The sequence below is a fragment of the Hyperolius riggenbachi genome, chromosome 5 (genome assembly GCF_040937935.1).
Source record: "Hyperolius riggenbachi isolate aHypRig1 chromosome 5, aHypRig1.pri, whole genome shotgun sequence".
Lineage (NCBI taxonomy): Eukaryota > Metazoa > Chordata > Amphibia > Anura > Hyperoliidae > Hyperolius > Hyperolius riggenbachi.
The window spans coordinates 46,402,904-46,427,532 of NC_090650.1; the positions used below are offsets into that span (position 1 = coordinate 46,402,904).

At 42.7% G+C, this 24,629-nt stretch overlaps 1 protein-coding gene across 3 annotated transcripts in view; it reads right to left on the reverse strand.

Annotated features, from left to right (window-relative positions):
- Positions 1-22,567, reverse strand: part of LOC137518168 (LIM zinc-binding domain-containing Nebulette) — a 252,739-nt gene extending 230,172 nt beyond the window's left edge. For 2 of the 3 annotated variants that reach the window (XM_068235597.1, XM_068235594.1), the window contains exon 1: positions 22,272-22,567. In XM_068235597.1, the coding sequence (XP_068091698.1) occupies positions 22,272-22,340 (69 nt within the window). In that variant the 5' untranslated portion in view covers positions 22,341-22,567. Of the gene's footprint in view, positions 1-20,583; positions 21,201-22,271 lie in introns of those variants that run through there. The other variant, XM_068235596.1, reaches the window with a different exon arrangement.
- Positions 22,568-24,629: the final 2,062 nt, after the last annotated feature.

Here is a 24,629-nt window from a genome sequence, read left to right on the forward strand (position 1 = left end):
CATAATTTTTTTTTCGCTTCAGTGTCTCTTTAAAGACTGGGGTCCACATTTCCCCCAAGGTTAACCATTTCAGCCCGCGGGGATTTTTCACCTTATGCATCAGAGCAATTTTCACCTCCCATTCATTCGCTAATAACTTTATCACTACTTATCACAATTTATTGATCTATATCTTGTTTTTTCCACCACTAATTAGGCTTTCTTTGGGTGGTACATTTTGCTAAGAATTATTTTTTTATAAATGCATTTTAACAGGATTAATAAGAAAAAAAATGGAAAAATTCAAGATTTCTCAGTTTTCGGCCATTATAGCTTTAAAATAACCCAGGCTACCATAATTAAAACCTATGTATTTTATTTGTCCGTTTGTCTCGGTTATGACACCATTTAAATGTTGTCCCTATCACAATGTATGGCGCCAATATTTTATTCGGAAATAAAGGTGCATTTTTTCCGTTTTGCGTCCATCACTATTTACAAGCTTATAATTTCAAAAATGTTCGTAGTATACCCCCCTTCAAATGCATATTTTAAAAGTTCAGACCCTTATGTAACTATTTATGTCTTTTTTTTTATTATTGTAATTTTTTTTTTCCATTAAAAATTTTATTTGGGTAATATTTTGGTGTTGGAAATAAACAGTTAATTTTTAATGTTATTATATGTGTAAATTGTAATGTAAAAAATATTTAGATGTAGTTTTACTATTTGGCCCTTGAATTTTTTTTCCCTCCTTGTGCTTCTCGCTAAGCGGAAGCACAAGGGGGATGTGGAAATTTTTACGTGCAGAAAGACTGTTGAGCGCTTGTAAGAGCGCTTCTGTTTTTCTGCTGGGAAGACGGATCGGTGATCGGGAACCATGTTCCGTTCACTGATCCCAGGGCTACCGGGGGACACCACGGGGGCGTGCCCGCGATCGCGCGCCGAAGCGCGGCACCGCAGCAGAGCAGCCGCCTGGACGTGAGCTTCTCCGGGCGGCAGAAATAGGTAATGTACTTTCAATTACTGTATTTTACCATTTAATACAGAGGTCATGGTATGTACAGTATATAGAATGGGGTACAGTACTGTATTGGCTAGGCCTTTTTAACAATGAATCTCAAGCAATCAGAAAGCACACTTATACGGCATCAGCCGATTCCCATTGATACCGGATAACCATAGCTCCCAATTGTCCCTCTTTGGGAGCCCTGTCCCTCTTTCCTCCTCATTTGTCCCTCTTCCAGGACTTTGTCCCTCTTTCTATGTAAATATATATATTTCTCTACTAAAAAATGTGTTTGATTGACTCTAAACTTTATTCCCATCCTTTAAATTGATATACAGTGGGTTGCAAAAGTATTCGGCCCCCTTGAAGTTTTTCACATTTTGTCACATTACTGCCACAAACATGCATCAATTTTATTGGAATTCCACGTGAAAGACCAATACAATGTGGTGTACACGTGAGAAGTGGATCGAAAATCATACATCATTCCAAACATTTTTTTACAAATAAATAACTGCAAAGTGGGGTGTACGTAATTATTCGGCCCCCTGAGTCAATACTTTGTAGAACCACCTTTTGCTGCAATTACAGCTGCCATTCTTTTAGGGTATGTCTCTACCAGCTTTGCACATCTAGAGACTGAAATCCTTGCCCATTCTTCTTTGCAAAACAGCTCCAACTGAGTCATATTAGATGGACAGCGTTTGTGAACAGCAGTTTTCAGATCTTACCACAGATTCTCGATTGGATTTAGATCTGGACTTTGACTGGGCCATTCTAACACATAGATATGTTTTGTTTTAAACCATTCCATTGTTGCCCTGGATTTTTGTTTAGGGTCATTCTCCTGTTGGAAGGTGAACCTCCGCCCCACTCTCAAGTCTTTTGCAGTCTCCAAGAGGTTTTCTTCCAAGTTTGCCCTGTATTTGGCTCCATCCATCTTCCCATCAACTCTGACCAGCTTCCCTGTCCCTGCTGAAGAGATGCACCCCCGAGCATGATGCTGCCACCACCATATTTGACAGTGGGAATGGTGTGTTCAGAGTGATGTGCAGTGTTAGTTTTCTTCCACACATAGCGATTTGCATTTTGGCCAAAAAGCTCCATTTTGGTCTCATCTGACCAGAGCACCTTCTTCCACATGGTTGCTGTGTCCCCCACATGGCTTGTGGCAAACTGTAAACGGGACTTCTTATGCTTTCTGTTACCAATGCCGTTCTTGCCACTCTTCCATAAAGGCCAACTTTGTACAGTGCATGACTAATAGTTGTCCTATGGACAGAGTCTCCCACCTGAGCTGTAGATCTCTGCAGCTCGTCCAGTCACCATGGGCCTCTTGACTGCATTTCTGATCAGCGATCTCCTTGTTTGGCCTGTGAGTTTAGGTGGATGGCCTTGTCTTGGTAGGTTTACAGTTGTGCCATATTCCTTCCATTTCTGAATGATCGCTTGAACAGTGCTCCTTGGGATGTTCAAGGCTTTTGAAATCTTTTTGTAGCCTAAGCCTGCTTTAAATTTCTCAATAACTTGATCCCTGACCTGTCTTGTAAGTTCTTTGGACTTCACTGTGTTGTTGCTCCCAATATTCTCTTAGACAACCTCTGAGGCCCTCACAGAGCATCTGTATTTGTACTGACATCAGATTACACACAGGTAATAATCAGTAGTGTAACTAAGTAGCTTGGGGCCCCAATGCGTATTTTACATGGGGCCCCAAGAATGCTCTTGATCTGAGCACAGGTGTATTTAGAGTAAAAGGCCTGTTTCCACTACATGTGGTCTGCGGATTCTGGATGCAGAAAAACTGAATCCAATAAATGCCTATGGGCCTGTTTCCACAAACGTTTTCATTATATGGGAAAACGGATCCATGATGCAGAAATCTGCATCAGAAGAATCACGTTTAGTGGAAACAGGCCCATAGGCAATAATTGGAGTCAGTTTTTCTGCATCCAGAATCCACATGTAGTGGAAACAGGCCCTAATAAATAGCCACATTCAGAAATCTGGATGCAGAAAAACTGATGCAGAACTAGTGGAAATAGGCTACTACTAACAAAATGAGCCCCTCTGGTCTAGGGGCCTCAGTGTGGTCATAACCTCTGCATCCCCTATTGCTACGCCACTGATAATAACAATTATTATTATTCAAGGTTTAAACGAAGTGAAAAAACACATTAAAAATCAAGCCGCGTACATTGGCGTCTATTTGAAAAGGGTGCCTGGAAAAAAGGGTGCCTGGTGTAGCCCATATACCAACTTCGGCTACAAAGGGCGCCTGGTGTAGCCCATATATGCCAAATTCGGTTACAAAGGGCGCCTGTTGTAGCCCATATATGCCAAATTCGGTTACAAAGGGCACCTGGTGTAGCCCATATATGCCAAATTCGGTTACAAAGGGCACCTGGTGTAGCCCATATATGCCAAATTCGGCTACAAAGGGCTCCTGGTTTAGCCAAAAAAGCTAGTTTTAGTTTATAAAACGGAGGCTGTTATAGGCAAAATTTGTTGGGCTATAAAAGGGCTCTAGATATAGCTGAGAAAAGTGATTACTATGACCTAACTTCCCCCTACTCTCACACAGAACCCTCCCCTAACCTTAAACCCCCTAGGTGGTGCCTAACCCTAAGACCCCCCCCCCCAGGTGGTGCCTAACCCTAAGACTCCCCTGGTGGTGCCTAGCCCTAAGACACCCTGGTGGTGCCTAACCCTAAGACCCCCCCAGGTGTTGCCTAACCCTAAGACCCCCCAGGTGGTGCCTAACCCTAAGACCCCCCCAGATGGTGCCTAACCCTAAGACTCCCCTGGTGGTGCCTATCCTTAAGATCTCCCCCCAGGTGGGGCCTAACCCTAAGACCCCCCAGGTGGTGCCTAACCCTAAGACTCCGCTGGTGGTGCCTAACCCTAAGACTCCCCTGGTGGTGCCTAACCCTAAGACTCCCCTGGTGGTGCCTAACCCTAAGACTCCTCTGGTGGTGCCTAACCCTATGTCCCCCCTGGTGGTGCCTAACCCCAAACCCCCCCTGGTGGGACCTAAACCTAAGACCCCCCCCCCTGCTTGTAATGCCTAATCTTAACCCCCCTGCACCCCAAATCCAAAATCTCGGCTATAAAAGGGTGCCCTTGTGTAGAAGAATCAAAAACCTTGTAGCCGAAAACCTTGTAGCTGAATAAAATATATGGGCTACAAATGGGTGCCCTACTGTAGCCGAAAACCTTGTAGCCGAAAAAAAAATATGGGCTACAAAGGGCCACCCTACTGTATCTGAAAGTAGCCAAATAAAATATGGGCTACCAAGGGGCGCCCGCTTGTAGCCTATATCAAAACTCGGGCGCCCTTTTTCACCACCTTGTAGCCGATATTTGCAGTAATAACATTGATGTCGATGGAGGCGCCCTTTTCATACAGGCAGCTCAGGCGCCCTTTTCAACGGATCCCGTACATTGTATTTGGACTTGTCCGTACATAGAACATTTTGGGATAGAGTCACTGGGCTGGCAAATGCTGTATGTAGAAAGGCTATAATGAAGCAAAGATATTTATGCCTGTTTAATTATTATGCTCGCCAACATAGGAATGAGAAGTTTCATTTGTCTCCTTTATAGCATATTATTTTGATGACAGCTAGAAGAGTTATCTTCATAACATTGGCTCCAGTCGCACCTACCATCCATCCACTCCCTAGAAGAGGAATTAGATGCCTTGTGTAAAGCAGACCTGTACTTCCTCTCTACTCTCAAAGATAAGCAACAGCATAATAACCTTTAGGGTAGGAACACACTAGACAGAATCACATGTGTGTTTTCCACTATGTGCTATGGAAAATGCATATGCAATTCTGCCTTGTGTGTTCCTACCCTTAGGTGAAATTAAACTAATGAAATAAACAATTGTATCTATTCTCCTTCTCCTAAAATTTTAAGCTATTCCACAGTTTTATTTTATATTTAAATCTACTTTTTAAGTTTTTATTGTTTTATTGTTTTTGCTCAATGACACATTCATGGAAGAGTGCCAGAGCTAAAATCTATGAACTATTGGCCAATTTTATCTCTTTCCTGCTCTCAGAAGTCGCTTTCTGCTATAAAAGTGTTTTATAATTGTAATTTCTTATTAGTGAGGGTCACACTGAAGTCTGACCCAGTCCTGACAGGAACTGCCAGTTACATACTTGATGTTTAACTCTTTCAGGCAGAGAAAGAAAAAAGGAACACAGCATAGTTATTTGTGTGCTTCACTGTACATACACATGTCTATTTCACCATGTCACATGTCACCTCGGGTATACTTTAAAGAAAAATATTTCTCTGTTACAGCTGATGCAAATTCTGCAATAAATCTGAACTGTCTACTTCCTGCTTTCATGGAAGGAGACAAAGGGTTAACATCCTGTCAAATGTCTAAGCTGACACAGCTGAGAGGTCAAATTACACTTGTGATTACTTAGGATGAGGGGAAATTAGGGCCTGTACACACTGCTGCGCTTGCGTTGCGTTTTTAAAAACGCATGCGTTTTTCAAAACGCAAGGTCTTTTGAAAAAGAATGAAAATCGTGATGACTTGTACACACTGGTGCGATGCGTTTTTAGAAAAACGCAATCGCAGTGCCTGCTGCGCTTTTTTAAGCGCAGCGCATGAAAAACGCATTAAAAACGCATGCGCTTGTGTTTTTGCCTGCGTTTTTCAGAAATCAGTATCCCAGAAGACTCTGCAATCTCCTGATTCCTGTTGAAATGTAAACTAGAAAAAAAACAAAGGATTCTTTAGCCAATCAGCAATTACAAGAAAAACGCAAACGCACAAAAAACGCAGGCAAAAGCGCATGCGTTTTTAAAACTACAGGCACTTTAAAAACGCATGCGCTTGCGATTTTGCTTGCGTTTTTCAGTGTGTACAGGCCCTTAGACAAGTTCTTCTCTCTAAAAATACACAGGGTGCATTTATCAGTTTTCCTGGTGTCTCCTGTGCAAGTTCACGCCCACTTTAAATTGGATCTGCTATATACTCTACAATGAAAAGAGGAAAGGACTAAAGGTGTTTTACCATATGGAAGAAATTTATCCTTTAGAGGTTTATGAGGGAGAAGACTTAAAAAGAATCTGTATTGTTAAAATCGCACAAAAGTAAACATACCAGTGCGTTAGGGGACATCTCCTATTACCCTCTGTCACAATTTCACCGCTCCTCGCCGCATTAAAAGTGGTTAAAAACAGTTTTAAAAAGTTTGTTTATAAACAAACAAAATGGCCACCAAAACAGGAAGTAGGTTGATGTACAGTATGTCCACACATAGAAAATACATTCATACACAAGCAGGCTGTATACACCCTTCCTTTTGAATCTCAAGAGATCATTGTGTGTTTCTTTCCCCCTGCATCTCTCATGCACTGAAGTTTCAGGCTGCTCTTTACTTCCTGCAAACAGCTTTGCCCTTGTCTGTAATTCTTCAGCATGTGAAAGCCCAGCCAGCTCAGAGGACGATTTATCCAGCTTGTAAAAGATAAGAGAGAAGAGAGAAGCTGCCCTAATCTAAATAATACACAGGCAGTGTGCATAGAGGGGCCTGGAAGGGGGAGTTCATAGCAGAACCACAACACTGAAGAACTTGGCAGCCTTCCAGACACAGGCCGACAAGTCTGACAGGGGAAAGATGCATTGATTTATTACAGAGACTGTGATAGTACAAAGTGCTGATGTAAGCCAGAACACATTAGAATAGCTTTTGGAACTTGTAGGATGATAAAAAACAGGATGCAATTTTTGTTACGGAGTCTCTTTAAAGGGATACTGTAGGGGGGTCAGGGGAAAATGAGTTGAAGTTACCCAGGGCTTCTAATAATCCCCCACAGACATCCTGTGCCCACTCAGCCACTCCCCAATGCTCTGGCCCTGCCTCCGGTACACTTCTGGAATTTCAGACTTTAAAGTCCTCGCTCCCGCTGATGTCACCAGGAGCGTACTGCGTGGGCCCAGTATGGTCTGTGCCTGCGCTGTGCGCTCCTGGAGCCATCAGCGGGAGTGAGGACACTGCAACACAGGTGCAGTGGTTTTCAGACTTTAAAGTCTGAAATTCCAGAAGTGTATCGGAGGCAGGGCCGGAGCATCGGTGAGTGGCTGCACGGGCACAGGATGTCTGTGGGGGATTATTAGAAGCCCCGGGTAACTTCAACTCATTTTCCCCCGACCCCTACAGTATCCCTTTAAAAATCTGATTGGAGAATTTGTCCTTACCACATGGTATTTGTATAGAGCAACTAGAAGAAGGCATACTGCGACAGATTCAACTAATATCACTGGCCGAGGGAAGCAGGGATGAGTGAATGATATGGCTTTGGATTTTATTATAATTGAAAGGAGATGACAGTTTTATGGTCATCTCAGCACAGAGGGTTTCTGGGGGTGTGAAGGAAGAGTTTTTCAAATGTATGTTGTTATTGCTCCATTTTGAACTCCAGTAAAAATAATGTAATAAAAAAAGTGCTTTATTCTTACAATAATTATGTATAAATGATTTAGTCAGTGTTTGTCCTAACACTGTAAAATCTTTCCTCTCCCTGATTTACATTCACACATTTATCACATGGTGACATTTTTACTGCTGGAAGGTGATGTCAATGAAAGGAGATGCTGCTTGCTTTTTTGGCAGTTGGAAACAGCTGTTATCTCCCACAATGCAACAAGGTATCCCACAGTGTGATGTCAGTACCTTAGTGCTGTGAGGGGGTTCACCACAATATCAGCCATACAGAGCCCCCTGATGATCCGTTTGAAAAAAGGAAGATTTCTCATGGGAAATGGGGTATCAGATACTGATTGGGATGAAGTTCAATTCTTGGTTACAGTTTCTCTTTAAAGAGGAACTGTCACAAAAATCTTAAAATTTAAAACACATACAAATAAGCTGTACATTTCTTCCAGAGTAAAATGAGCCATACAGTACTTTTCTCCTATGTTGCTGTCACTTACAGTAGGGAGCAGAAATCTGACATTACCGACAGGTTTTGGGTTAGTCCATCTCTTCATGGGGGATTCTCAGCATGACCTTTATTCTTTATAAAGATATAAAGACATTCCCTGAAAAAGATTTATACAAAGATGGCCAGCCTCCCTGCCCGCTGCACACTTTTTTGGCAGTTGGACGGAGCACCTGCCATACACCAAGTGTTTTTAAAAATAAAGAAAACCTTGAGAACTCCCGTGAGAAGATAGGCTAGTCCAAAATCTGTCTGCAATGTCAGATTTCTACTACTTACTGTAAGTGACAGCAACATAGGAGAGAAGTAATTTATGGCTCATTTTACTCTGGAAGAAATGTACTTCTTATTTGTGTGTTTACTTGCATTTAAAATGTTAAGATTTTCGTGACAGAGGTCCTTTAAGAAGCTATAACTAATCGCTATGACTAAAAAAATGTAATGGGAAATACACAAGGTAATAAAAATCAATGAAAAATATTTTTAAAATGGACGAATCTAATCCCGGCAAGTTGGCATTTGATTTGTTCATTTTCAAGCTGCCTAAATTTATACTTAAGGTGGCCACTAATGATTTGCTGAACGATCGATTATGAACGATTCTTGGTATGAACGATCGTAAATGATCTACTTATGGACAAAAATCTCCCAACCTATCCTATTAGATTGATGGGATTGAACAGAATCATTAGTGGTCACCTTTACAGGAACAAGGCACAGTTCATCCAGCAAACAGCCTGGAATTATAACAGCTAATTTATTTAGAGGCTTGCAAGTGCCAATTTATTCTAGAAACATTTTTTATTTCTTATTTGTTACATCTCCCTGACACCTGTCACAAGGGGGCAGTGTAAAACAATAACAGAGGAATTCTCCTTTCAGGTTTTTTTATATTTTCTGTTAGTAGAGAGACATCAAAGCATTCCAAGAATTTACAACACAACAAGTTCTGCCGACTGAGGTCAAAAGCAGGGCACTTAAAGGACACCTGAGGCGAGAATAAACAAATGAAATAAACAATTGTATCTATCTTCCTTCTCCTAAAAATGACTTTTTAAGATATTCCACAGTTTTATTTAATGTTTAAATCTACTTTTTACGTTTTAACTGTTTTATTGTTTTTGCTCAATGACACATTCATTAAAGTATGCCAGAGCTAAAATCTATGAGCTATTGAACCTTTTTATCTCTTTCCTGCTCTCAGAAGCCATTTTCTGCTAGGAAAGTGTTTTATGGTTGGGATTTCATATCAGTGAGGGTCACACTGTAGTCACTTCCTGTCTGAGTCAGGACTGAGTCAGCCAATTACATACCTGATAATTAACTCTTTCAGGCAGAGAAAGAAAGAAAGGAACACAGCATAGTTATTTGTGTGCTAGGCACTGTACATACACATGTCTATCTAATCATGTCACACGTCCCCTCGGGTATCCTTTAAGTTTTTTTCTTCCTCACAGGTTAGCTTTAATGAAACCATTTAGTTAAATTGTAACTCTTCCCATAGTTTATATGCACGTGATTACCCACCAACTACCTCAGACCCCCAACACACAACTCCTACTCCCCCTCTCAGAGATTCACAAGGTAATTGCGATAATTCAGCGTGATTGCGGCTACCCACAATGCATCACTACTGAATATGGAAATTATCTGATTATGCCACTGAAGCCAGGCTTACATCCAGAACCGCCGGTACATAGCAAGCCTGTAGCTTATACATGCTACGGTGCCACATCAAGCAGTGGCGTAACTAGAAATCACTTGCCCGTCCTTCCTTCCCCGGAAAACAGACAAGTGTTCTTCCAGCCTCAGCTTATTACACTCACTCTGTCCATCTCTGATGGAGCAGAACTGGCTCTGAAGACTCCTCCAGCATCACACAGCACTTGGGGAGGGGTAGAAAGCCTGGTAGTAGAGAAGTGCTGTACAGAAGACCCTGCTGAACACTGAATAGGGACTGTCTACAAATCTTTGTCTACAAAACTTTGTATGATTCCCTATCAGTACTGAGCAGATGCAGTCATTACAAAAAATGTGCATACAGCAGAAAGCTATTTCTCTCTTTACCCTTAGTTGTCAGTCTCTCAGGAACCTGGAAAATAAACTTTTCTCCCCATGGGGCCCCCCTGCGGCTTCTGGGCCTCCCTGCGACTGCATCCCTTGCAGGGTCTATTGTTACGCCCCTGACATCAACCCAACATGGACAAAGTCTTTCAGACTATTAGTCCTCCTCAGTATAAGCTATAGGCTTGCTACATACAGTGGTTCTGGATGTAAGCCTGGTTTCAGGGGCATAAAGAGATGATTTGCATATTCAGCAGTGATGCATCATGGGAAACTACCATTGCTCACTTAAAACTGAATTAATGCAAATACTTTATGTTTTAACAAGACAAACTACACTGGTTATCACAGCATCAGCTGCATTTTGAGCGAGAAAAAACAATCAGTATGATGTCAGCAGCTGTCCCCGAGTTGGCAGGTAGCTGTCAGCCGTATGTTACTCCGTCACTCAGAACGTCAACAAGAAAAGAAAGGGATGATACTTTAGAATGTTTGTTAACCTTCAACATACAAAGAGCGATTAATTGTAAACTGACCTTCCATGTATCTTCCCCCTCCTAAAGCTCAGGGGAGCAGCCCGACCACAGCAGGAGACCATGAGAAAGTTACATTTTAACAAGTTTGTGCTGTGTATTATTATCCAGTGTAACTTCAGGATTTATTTTTACAGGATAGTATCTGTTTATGTCTGCAGTTACTAAAGTGACAGTGTAGTGACATTGGCACACCAGCAGTTACTAAAGTGACAGTGTGGTGACATTGGCACACCAGCAGTTACTAAAGTGACAGTGTGGTGACATTGACACACCAGCAGTTACTAAAGTGACAGTGTGGTGACATTGACACACCAGCAGTTACTAAAGTGACAGTGTGGTGACATTGGCACACCAGCAGTTACTAAAGTGATAGTGTGGTGACATTGGCACACCAGCAGTTACTAAAGTGACAGTGTGGTGACATTGGCACACCAGCAGTTACTAAAGTGACAGTGTGGTGACATTGACACACCAGCAGTTACTAAAGTGACAGTGTGGTGACATTGACACACCAGCAGTTACTAAAGTGACAGTGTGGTGACATTGGCACACCAGCAGTTACTAAAGTGATAGTGTGGTGACATTGACACACCAGGAGTTACTAAAGTGACAGTGTGGTGACATTGACACACCAGCAGTTATTAAAGTGACAGTGTGGTGACATTGACACACCAGCAGTTACTAAAGTGACAGTGAGGTGACACTGACACACCAGCGGTGGTAGTTCTGCCAGTTTGTATGCACTTGCTGAGCAAACACAACTGTCTCCATAAATTACAAGATTGTTATTCTGCCTCCTCGAAGCCCACCACATGCAGGAAGTCATTCCTGTGGAGCATCTCACAGATGGCAGGCCCGGATTTACATCCCAGGAGCCTATAGGCACAGATGTTCTGGCACCCTAGGCCTCACCTTCCATGAACCTACAACCCCCACCGAACCGCACCGCAAGTGTGGCTGTCACTTCTCCCTTACTTCCCTTGCCTGTCATAGGTAGCTACATGTGCCTCTTACTATTAGCTAGCCAGAGCTATCCTCAGTATTAAGTAGCTATAAGTGCCTGCAAGAATTAGGTAGCTAGAGGTGCCCCCAACTTAAAGGAGATCTGGTCAGTGGAATGCTGAGACCTGGGTGAGTAACCTCCCATTTACCCTTTACTGGGGACTCTGCATAGCTAAGGCAGGAGTGAGACACTTGATGAGAGGAGTGATCCGCCTCTCTATCATTAGGTGCCTGTAGGCATGTGCCCACAATGCCTTATGGTAATTCCGGCTATGACAGATGGGCAGTTGTTTAGTGACCAAACATCAGGGTAAACATGCCACGGGCCATGATCTTAATACGGATCCGAAATACTCTATACCAGAGGAGTCTACACAGTGTTCTCCCTGTGTTTGTCAAGGTTTCCTCCCGCCCACATCCCAAAAACACATCTGTCAGTTGACTCGCTCCTTCCCAAAACTGATAGGGACACTCGACTATGACTACAATAGGGATTGTAATCTGCTTTGAGGGACAGTTATTGACAGGACCTGTGTTACGTGCTAGGGAAGATGTCAGCACGACTACACTATATACATACACAATAATAATAAAATAATATTAATATTATACTATCATCATCACATGAACACTAGGATAGATCACAATATAAATCTAATGGTACCCATACATTGTACAATTTTTTTAATTTTTTTCGATTAGATAATTTCATTTGATTAGTCTGTTAGATCAAATATAAAGATTTTTCCAACATGTCTGATTGGATTTTTATTGAAAAAAACGGGATAATCGATCGTTTTTCTTGATGGAAAAAAGACTTTTTGATTTAATCGTTTTAGTCGGAAAAAAACAGGAAAATCAAATGTTTTTATTGTACCGTGTATGAGCACCATAATGTATACGATAGACATGAGCATTACAGAACAAAAGCGTAACACACTGTTATACAAAGAACGACACAAGACCATCTCTTTACATGACAAATGAACACGACGCTAGTATAATACAGTTATACTCTATACAGACGTCAATCGCTAAGCACAGGGCTTGACCACTGTATGCGGTAGGCTTGACACAACACATCCACTGGACAGGTTCATGCTATAATTCTATTACATTCTATACAAAGAACACTCCTGGTCATGATCAAAATTCAATTACATTCTGGCCAGAGATAAAACTAATGTCTAACATGGTCTGTTTTTCTAAATGTTTGTGGTAAAGGCCAACGACGCCATTCACCAACGTTCGCCTTGATCTGTGTAGTCACCCAACAGCAGAGCATAAACTTAAAGAGGAACGCCAGAGAAAATAAGGTAATGAACAAAAGTGCTTAATTTTTACCATAAAATTATGTATGAATAATTTAGTCCCATAGTAAAATCTTTCCTCTCCCTGATTTACATTCTGACATTTATCCTATGGTGACATTTTTACTGCTGGCAGTGGAAGGAGATGCAGCTTGCTTTTTTTGGCAGTTGGAAACAGCTGTTATTTCCCACAATGCAACAAGGCTCCCACAGTGTGATGTCAGCACCATGGTGGACAATATTTCATTTTCAATTTAGAATACATTTTCAGCACCTTGCAATGGAAAAAGTACCAAATGTAGGTAAAAAAAGTTCCCTCAAAATGATTGAGTATTTTTTACTTGCTGGTGATCTAAAAATTATTTTATTGCCAAGTTAGAAAATAACACCAAGGAGAAAACTCAGGAGAAAAAAAATAATTGCATATGGGCCAGCGTGTTTTTTTTTTTAGCCCTCCTGTAGATCACAATGTGACATGACAGGTCGGACCTCATGGATGTGTTGTGGGTTTTTTTCAGCTTAGGTATTTATGTGACACGTGCAAGTCTGACAGCTCGTCTCACTCGTGTGTTGTTGACAACCAAATTCTGGCTACCTCCACAGCGAAGATCTGCTTCGGGAATTTTCACCATTTTTTCACAGGAACACATTTCTAGTTGCACTGCTGAGATCCAACTCTTGCCAAAACAAGCCTTTGTTCCCCATCATCTGTGTCTGATAAGTCCTTAGTATAATTAAAGACCCGTATACAGGTCAAACAAAAGTTGTGGAACAAAGACAATCAACATCGCAGAAATGACTATACCGGCGACCGATATTAAAAATGACCACCTCACTTAAATACTACGTTCACAAGCAGAAGCGACTGTATGCACGACATGTCCACATTCAGTTGAACAATGTCATTCAAACAACATTGTACACACCTGGCCAACTGCACAATATTTGCCGTCTGCACGATATCAGTTGTGTTAGTTGATCCGCCAGACGGACTGGACAAAATGCCTGATATTGGTCGCTCGTCATGTCATTTGCCTCCAGTTTTGAACTAGGTTGTCATCCAACACCGTAAATCTGTCGTTTGTCGAATATTTAAAAAGACTTTAGTTGAGCGTGTGTACGGACCTTGAGTTGTGAATAGGGATGCTCAATGGGATTCTAATCATTTCTCCTTGCATTCCAATTTCATGTAAATGTTATGCAGCTTGAACTTGGACCAATAAAAATGGACAGGAAGTTATTCTGATTGGTCCAATTTCAAGCGGCATTTAATTTACATAATATTTGAATGCAATGAAAAATTCTTTGCCTCTCATTGACCATCCCTAGTTGTGAATAGAGCTTAATAAATAGCATGTTTCAGTTTAGCTGAGCTGTACTGAGTTTTATCGAGGTCATCAAGTGATGATTTTGATTGGCAGTAAAGCTGCATACACATATTAGAATTTCACTGACTGGAGAGGTTGTTGGAGGGACTCGTTCCCTCGGGCAACTATTTGGACCAAGTTCAGTACAGACCTGATGAGTCATTTGACGAAACCGGTAGGGCGTGGCCTCAACGGCAGACAGGAAGACGCTGACAGAGCGGCGGTGGGGACGTCCAGGAGGTTTTTTTATATATGCGCATATCATTGTTTTAAAATGTGAGTGTGATTTTAAGCTTTTAGTAAAGTATCAAACAGTATTATGCTATGGGAGCTGTGTATTAGTCCCATAGGTGATTACTAACGTTGCTGGCAAGATCCTTTCATTCTGTGATACCACAAGTGCTGAGAGCTGGTCCCTGTGAGGTCAGCAAGGCATCTGTTGAGCAGCTAGTGTTTAATTGCATGATCTGGTGAAAGTCCAGCACGGAGACACAGGGTGCAGGGTGCTCACAGTGGGAAACACTCTTGCACGAGCACTGGGATATATCTATTATCGTGACTGGTTCACACTACAGTGGGTTGCAAAAGTATTCGGCCCCCTTGAAGTTTTCCACATTTTGTCATATTACTGCCACAAACATGAATCAATTTTATTGGAATTCCACATGAAAGACCAATACAAAGTGGTGTACACGTGAGAAGTGGAACGAAAATCATACATCATTCCAAACATTTTTTACAAATAAATAACTGCAAAGTGGTGTGTGCATAATTATTCGGCCCCCTTTGATCTGAGTGCAGTCAGTTGCCTATAGACATTGCCTGATGAGTGCTAATGACTAAATAGAGTGCACCTGTGTGTAATCTAATGTCAGTACAAATACAGCTGCTCTGTAAGGGGCCTCAGAGGTTGTCTAAGAGAATATTGGGAGCAACAACACAGTGAAGTCCAAAGAACACACAAGACAGGTCAGGGATCAAGTTATTGAGAAATTTAAAGCAGGCTTAGGCTACAAAAAGATTTCCAAAGCCTTGAACATCCCACGGAGCACTGTTCAAGCGATCATTCAGAAATGGAAGGAGTATGGCACAACTGTAAACCTACCAAGACAAGGCCATCCACCTAAACTCACAGGCCGAACAAGGAGAGTGCTGATCAGAAATGCAGTCAAGAGGCCCATGGTGACTCTGGACGAGCTGCAGAGATCTACAGCTCAGGTGGGAGACTCTGTCCATAGGACAACTATTAGTCATGCACTGTACAAAGTTGGCCTTTATGGAAGAGTGCAAAGAAGAAAGGCATTGTTAACAGAAAGCATAAGAAGTCCCGTTTGCAGTTTGCCACAAGCCATATGGGGGACACAGCAACCATGTGGAAGAAGGTGCTCTGGTCAGATGAGACCAAAATTGAACTTTTTGGCCAAAATGCAAAATGCTATGTGTGGCGGAAAACTAATACTGCACATCACTCTGAACACACCATCCCCACTGACAAATATGGTGGTGGCAGCATCATGCTCGGGGGGTGCATCTCTTCAGCAGGGACAGGGAAGCTGGTAAGAGTTGATGGGAAGATGGATGGAGCCAAATACAGGGCAAACTTGGAAGAAAACCTCTTGGAGACTGCAAAAGACTTGAGACTGGGGCGGAGGTTCACCTTCCAGCAAGACAATGACCCTAAATATAACGCCAGGACAACAATGGAATGGTTTAAAACAAAACATATCTATGTGTTAGAATGGCCCAGTCAAAGTCCAGATCTAAATCCAATCGAGAATCTGTGGCAAGATCTGAAAACTGCTGTTCACAAACACTGTCCATCTAATCTGACTGAGCTGGAACTGTTTTGCAGAGAAGAATGGGCAGAAGATTTCAGTCTCTAGATGTGCAAAGCTGGTAGAGACATACCCTAAAATACTGGCAGCTGTAATTGCAGCAAAAGGTGGTTCTACAAAGTATTGACTCAGGGGGCTGAATAATTACGCACACCCCACTTTGCAGTTATTTATTTGTAAAAAATGTTTTGAATGATGTATGATTTTCGATCCACTTCTCACATGTACACCACTTTGTATTGGTCTTTCATGTGGAATTCCAATAAAATTAATGCATGTTTGTGGCAGTAATGTGACAAAATGTGGAAAACTTCAAGGGGGCCGAATACTTTTGCAACCCACTGTATGTGTTTTGTGAATATTTTTTTCTGAGGAACTTCGGAAGCAAGTTGCTAATATTGATTGGAAGTCTGTTGGAAGAAGACCCAGAGTTGTGCTTTTGATGCGATCTGGTGCTGGTCGAATAGGTCAGCATATGTATCTGGTGAGCAGGAATTTCGTTCATGTCTGGTGAAGGTGAAGCACGGATACACACAGTGGAGAGCACTCACCTTTGCAAGGGTGCACTCACTTTTGCATGTGTGGCAAAAAATTGTGACTTAAATACAGGTTTACGCTATGTTATGCTACATGTCTCTTTGAGGTACAAGTGGAACCAGAAGTGAAACACTAGGAGGAGGAATACTGGAGTTGAGCTCATCTGTAATATGCATTCAGCTGATCTTTGACAAATCAGCCTTTCAACATTGGTGAGAGTGTTCATTTCTACTAGAGACCTAAGACAGTTATAAACAGTGGAACTATATGCAGAGGGTTCATGTTGGTGAACCAATAAGAGGAGTGAGCGCTGTACAGACACTCTAATTTCAGTACAGACCCGTTGTTAGCCTCCAGACTAGTGAATTGTTCTGTTGTCACGGAGATGGGAGGGCCAATGGAATAGCGTAAGACAGAGGGGGCAGGTAGAGGGAAAAAAACAAAGCCTTTGGCCGAGTCAATTAACATACTAAATTCTCAGCCAATCTGGCCCCCATCATACATGTAAATTATACATGCATATAATTTACATAAAAATTTCAATGCAAGGAAAAATGATCTGCATTTCAATCATCCCTACTGCCAACCATAGATTTTACCTGCAAACATTATTTTAGGAGCAGCAGTGGGTGGCCTTGTAATGCGACTATTTGCGGCAAAAGTGGGGAAGAGGGAGTTGCCCGCTGTCCTTCATGTTATTCACCACTGTGACAGTGACAAACACCACGGACCTCTGACATATACATCTGACTGTAACTTTATGGGGTTGATTCACTAAAGTGTGATAACTGCTATCACAGCAGTTATCACACGATCTGCGGCACGCAATTGTTTGTTAAGCAGAGGTTTGCGCGCAATCACGTGCGCGTTTCGCGTGAAGCGTGCACGTGATCACATGCAAACCTCCGCTTATCACGCGGAGTAACCTTCTGCGCATGCAGTTATCATGCTTGAAACGACCCCTTTGTGCGCAGGACCGTGCCTCACGCTAAAAGTGGGGATATACATTTTTTCAGGTGACTGGCACTTTTATAAACATTTCAGTCTGAAAAATGGTAACATTTTTTGAAAAAAATAATGACTACTTTTTTTTCCTGCCAACCTATTTAGTACATTCTTTTTTCTTTTTGAATAGCCACATAGGCTAAAACCACAGTAGCAATACATAACTGCTCCCTGTCTTCAGGTGTCGGGTTTCTTGAAAGGCTGAAAAGGCCCGGGCCTTGGGCGGCAGCATGGCCAAGGAGGCACCGGAAAAAGAAAGGGGTTGCTACAAATGAAACAGGAGGCTGAAAATGCAGAGCAGCACATGAAAAAGGGAAATGGATGCCCAAGGGAGCTGCTCATGAAAGAGAGGGGCTGCAGTAAATGCACATGGTACACATGGAAGAGGGGGCTGCACATGTAAGGGGAGGGGCAATCGTACAAGAAATGGGAGCCACAACATACTTGGCCTAGGAGCACAAGACGTATAAATCCGGCGTACACGCGTAAATATTCCTAAACAAACTCAATCACCGGTGATTGGCCTTAGTGATCAAAAGTGTCAAGGTTCATACACACGTCCAACAATGTACACGACCAACTTCACAGCAAACCGTTCACACAACTTGTATTTTCCAGGCACCAACCAACTGAACCACCAACTAATTAACATACTGCGCTTGCAAGCGAAACAACGGATTGTGCGATATGGCCGCATTCAAAACAAGCGAGTGTTGTTCAAACAACACTGTACACACATGGCCTACTGCGCAATATCAGCCTAACAGTCATGTGAGTTGATTCGCCAGATGGATCAGGCAAACCACCTGTTATCGGTCACTCGTCTAGTCGTTTGCCAATCCAACAGACCAAATACAGACGACAATCGGGTGGTTTGGTTGAGCGTGTGTATGGGTCTTAAAGAGACACTAAAGTGAAAAAAATTATGATATAATGAATTGGGTGTGTAGTACTGATAAGTACTAGAACATTAGTAGCAAAGAAAATATTCTCATATTTTTATTTTCAGTTATATAGTGTTTTTTATAACATTGCATCATTCACTAATATTTGCAGTTTACACACTACTCAGCATTCTAAATGATTTTACAGAGCAGGCCAGTGAACTATTGACCTTTCCTCTGGAGAGAAAAAGAACATACAGTGACTGACACTTGAGATAATAAGCTTCACAAGACAGAGCTCTCTGGGACTTTGAAAGTCGTGGAGCTCAATGGCTCTTTTGCATAGATAACAACTGGAGTTTCTTAACTCTTTCTGTACTGGAAACAATATTAGACTTATGTCTCTGCTCCTAATGTTTTATTTCTTAGCTGTACTACACATACAAATCATTATTTGCTGTTGCTGCGGGAGCTTCTTCTGAAGTCAAGAGTTTAGAAGTTTGTCTGTAAAGTGCTCCTTCCTAATCTGTCACCCAAACATGTTAGCAAACAATTTTTTCGGGTGACAGAAAGCATGTACATAGTTTTATTACATATTTAGGCCTGTATAGTTAAATCTAAAAAAATGCTGAAGTCAGGACCTCAGTTTACTCCAGAGCAGTTAATAAATACATCTCGGTCACTGAAACTTTTTCCAGCTTGTTGGCTGGACAATGAATGCATATTACCGTGCTAATAAATTCACCAGCAATCTGTTCACTCTACCCTCTCGTCTTCTCACCTGACTCCTAGTGTTAAAGAGGACCTCCAGTGAACATTTTACTGTTGGTAGGTGATGTAGCTGCTGCATGGTTTTTGGCAGTTGGAAACAGCTTTAAACAGTTATTTCCCACAAAAGTTCAAACTTTTCTTGTGGCAGGGGTTACTTGTGGGAGGGGTTTCACCACAATATCAGCCATACAGCGCCCCCTGATGGTCTGTTTGTGAAAAGGAATAGATTTCTCATGTAAAAGGGGGTATCAGCTACTGATTGGGATAAAGTTAAATTTTTGGTCGGAGTTTCTCTTTAAGCTAGGTACTCATCGGTGGCATAGCAATAGGGGATGCAGAGGTTCTGACCCACTGAGGCCCTTGAACCAGAGGGGCCCTCCCTCAAGCACAGTATTAGCTCTTCAATGGTACTATGCTGGCAATGATCACTTCTATATATGGTTTGAATAGTGGTCATCATTAAAGGGATTCTGAGCAGAGACTGAATCGCGCCTTGTGCAGAACGCTCATGACAATGGGCATGTGACCACAATGGGTGTGTGGACGGGCTGTGCATGCGCAGTTGCGCACAACTCACGGCCTTGTCGAGCTGCTTATGGGGCTGCCAGTGGGACAATGGAGGTCGACCCAGATGATGCCGAGGGACCTCGCAGGTTACTGGGGGCTGGAGGAAGCCCGAGGTAAGTTAAGTTTTCCATTTTGCAGCTCTGCTCAGGGTCCCTTTGACAAGCTGTTCCCCTCCTCTGCTCACACCTGTCATATTGTGGATGTCCTTGGCAGGTTTTGTTGTGCCATATCAATTCTTATGTATAGAATGCATGGGGGGCCCTACGTAAAACTTGCACTGGTGCCCAACGCATCTGCTGGACACTTTAACAGCAATCGACTGACCAATATCCCACTCAGCAGATTGCTAGAGTGACTGTGGCAGACATCACCAGACACTTGTACAGACAGGAGACTGTCACCCGAAACAATCACAATCATTTGAAGCAACAAAACCCTACTGCCTGTACTTACAAAAGTTCACAGTGAGACGCTATGGATTGCAGTTTGGTTGGATTTGATGATGGGGAGTAGAAGGAAGCTAACAAAGTTCAGGTTTGTCGAGGAGCTTTGGGGGAGGGGGGGGGGGGTCTCAGCTTTGAAACGACAAGGTGGAGGGGGGCAAGTGTAGCTTCCCTCTACTGGGGTAAGTACACAATTTGGGTACTTTTTTCCCTTCAGGTACACTTACATTGGAAATATAGCTATATCAATATATAGATCCCAGCATAAAGCCCTGTCGAGTAGAATAAAGTATACTCACCTGTTCTCTTGCAGCCTGCCTGTGGGCAGATCCCTCCCTCGATGTTTGTGCCCCATGCCACTAACAGCTCCTGTCACCCTGCTGCTGTCACAGTGCAGAGATCACAGGCACTCTTTCCAAACTTCTCTCCACTCTGCACTGCAGTGATTGGAGTGGATGTGGTAGTGATGAAAAATAAAGTCTGTAGCTATCACCAATGTGGCACCTGGCAACGAGGGACCAGCCAGCTCTCAGGCTATGGTGAGTATACCGACACAATCTTTTTTTTATGCCCGGAATAACACTTTAAAGAGTATTCTTTATATCAGCCTGCAGCTCAGCTGTCAAAGCCAGAGGGTGACAAGAATGCTAAAAGAACGCAATACAAAAAAAAAAACCAAAGCGAAAGTACATCATCAAGCACGAACTGCGGAGGAAGCCGTATTGTCACCGCCGATCTACCCCTCTCCACTGTGATATTTCATCATGACTTTCACACTGTTCACAGCCAAGGTCTGCTGACTGCCAGCGTGTGGTCCTGGGGAGCTGACATTGCTGAATAGCAATTCTCCGGACGCACGCCTGTCCCCCCCACCTTCCCTGGATTACGGCAATCGCTGCATTCTTCGTTATCCGAGCGAGCTGTCTCTCTCCCCGTCTCCATCGTACGGGGGACGCGGGCGGCTCTGTCACGAGACAAGGGCTTAGCCTGCAGACGCGCGACTCTGCAACACCCATCGTTTGACATTACACAGCGCATTCCTGCGCTTGAAAACAAACAGCAAGTTGTGGTGTGTGTGTCACACTGTAGATTGCACGGTCTGGCTGGTGCATGGAGAGTATTCCTAATTAAAAAGCATTCCTGCCTTAGTCACTCCTTAAGCCTCCAGGTATTCTGTGCACTGCTGTGATCCACACTTAACCCTTTCAGCAGTCAAAGCTTTGCACCAAGAGCATAACCTCCAACCCCCCCCCCCCCCCCCCCCTCTTTCTACATTTCAATTCAGGATTATTTAATAAGGCTACAGGCTGTGTGCAGGAAGCAAACAGCCGGCGTATCGGACCTGGGGAAGGTGAAATGACTGATTACCTGGTAATGGTCTCTAAGCTTTTCCCTTCGCCACTATACCTCTCGGACTGCCTTAATACACAAGCCTGTACCTAGAGCATAGCTTTGGCATATTTGCTTTTTTATTTTGTAATGTTAAAGTAGTCGTAGACAGCCTGCTCTAGTGATATAGATGCTGTTTCAGAGGGAGGATGCTTCTGATAGGACTTTAGGTGGCCACACACTATGCAATCTGACAGTACAATCAATCACCAAGCTTAACACTTTTAGACAAGACAAATAACATTAATATTGCACTTTTCTCCTGGCAGACTCAAAGCACCAGAGCTGCAGCCACTAGGACACACTCTATAGGCAGTAGCAGTGTTAGGGAGTCTTGCCCGAGGTCTCTTTACTGAACTGGAAGAGCTAAGATTCAAGCCCAGGACTCCTGTGTCAGAGGCAGAGCCCTTAACCAGTACACTAACTCTGTCATCAGGTAGTATAAAAGACGATCTGATAAATATATCCAAGTCACTGTAAATCTATTGGTGTTATAGTGCATGGATGCTGGTAAGATTGTATAGAAATTGTACAGTCAGATTGCATAGTGTGTGGCCAGCCTTTCAACTTTGACTGAGAAAAAGAAGATGCCATTTACCTTGTCCAGGCAGTTTACTTTTTCCGTTGGATAGACAACTCTGCCACAGCGGGCACAATGCGGGTTCATCTTCCCAGAGTCCTCAGTGTAGCTGGCAAACAGCAATAAAATATAATAATATAAAAAAAGAATGAAAAGATTAGCAGGAAGAACCCAGCAGGTCTCTCTGTATGGAGGAGAAAGTATATTATAAATGATGGTTATAAAGTATCCAAAGGCACAGGCAGCTCTGAGAGAGAAGAGTCAGTGGCAGCTCTGATCAGCTGTACAGCAGAAACATCACACTGCAGTCCCAAAGCAGATGTGTGTGTGAGCCAATGTGACTGTGTATGTAAGTCTAAACTCCCCCCACCCACTCCACCGCCCTGCCTGCCTCTTTTTTCTGTTTTTTTTTTTTCCCTTTGATGCTTTATTGACATTTACAAATTAAACAGTTCAAGCTCCACAGACTACACAATCATCCAAAGTATGCTGCAGAGTATTATTATTATTGCAGTAAGAAAAACAGCATGCCTATGTAATGTGTAAGCATTGCTGACACTCTGTGTATATATATACTTCAAGCTCATGGTTTTTAAGCACACCTGAAGTGAGAGCGTTATGTAGGCAGATGTATTTCCCTCCCAATGCACATTGCATGGTAGTCCTGCTGATCCCATACCTCCCAACTTTTTGAGATGAGAAAGAGGGACACTTAAGCCATGCCCCTGCCACACCCCTGATCACGCCCCGCCACACCCCTAGTCACGCATACCATAAAGATTTTATAAGAAAAATGTATTGTTTTATAATTTAAACCACACTGGTCCTTTCTATCCTAGTTCATTTTCCTTCATATTAACATTTTAAAACTAGTAATATATGAATTTAAAGGATGGGAATGAAGTTTAGAGTCAAACACATTTTTCAGTAGAGAAATATATATATTTATATAGAAAGAGGGACAAAGTCCTGAAAGAGGGACAAAGGGGGAAAGAGGGACAGGGCTCCCAAAGAGGGACTGTCCCTCCAAAAGAGGAACAGTTGGGAGCTATGAGATCCTCTGCTTTTAATACTTTTAGATATAAACCCTAAACAAGCATGCAGATCAAATATTTGACCTTATTAGCCGTATGCTTGTTTCACGTGTGTGATCCAGACATTACTGTAACCAGTGGCAGCGCCAGGGGGGTGCTGAAGCACCCCCTAAAATTCTCCAAGCAACCCTAAAACACCCCCCAGCGTGAACTGACTAATAGACGCCGTGTCAGTTCACTGGCAGCAGCAGCCCACAGCTCCGGCAGCGGCAGAGCAGGGCTACGGTAAAATGGCGTCCGAAGCCCTGCTCTGGAGACTTTGAGTCTGCAGTGCAGGGCTTCGGGCGCCATTTTCCGTTAGCCCTACTCTCAGCGCAGGAGTTTCAGTTGCTGGCTGCAGAGGATCGTGGGAGCTGTGCGCCGGACGGAGGCCGGGACAGAAGGGCTGCTGCTGCAGGTAAGTACATTTTTTTTTATTTATATTAGCAGATTTATTTGCTGATCAAATCTGCCACATGACTGCACGAATTTTCTGGTCAAATCTGCCGACATGATTGCACGTATTTTCTGGTCAAATCTTCCACATGATTACATGTATTTTCTGGTCAAATCTGCCACATGATTGCACGTATTTTCTGGTCAAATCTGCCACATAATTGCATGTATTTTCTGGTCAAATCTGCCGCATGATTGCACGTATTTTCTGGTCAAATCTGCCGAATGATTGCACATATTTTCTGGTCAAATCTGCCGAATGATTGCACATATTTTCTGGTCAAATCTGCTGACATGATTGCACGTATTTTCTGGTAAAATCTGCCACATGATTGAACTATTTTCTGGTCAAATCTGCCGCATGATTGAATGTGTTTTCTGGTCAAATCTGCCACATGATTGAACGTGTTTTTTTGGTCAAATCCGCCACATGATTGCACGTATTTTCTGGTCAAATCTGCCGCATGATTGCACGTATTTTCTGGTCAAATCTGCCACCTGATTGCACATATTTTCTGGTCAAATCTGCCGACATGATTGCACGTATTTTCTGGTCAAATCTGCCACACGATTGCACATATTTTATGGTCAAATACGCTACATGATTTAACTATTTTCTGGTCAAATCTGCCGCATGATTGAACGTATTTTCTGTTCAAATCTGCCACATGATTGAACTTGTTTTTTGTTCAAATCTGCCGACATGATTGAACGTATTTTCTGGGCAAATCTGCTCACATTATGTGTATTTTCTTGAGAAAACCTGCACAATTATGTGCATTTTCTGGGGAAAGGGTCACCAAAACTTGGCCCCACTGTCTTTGCGTTGCACTTTTAAAGGGAACCC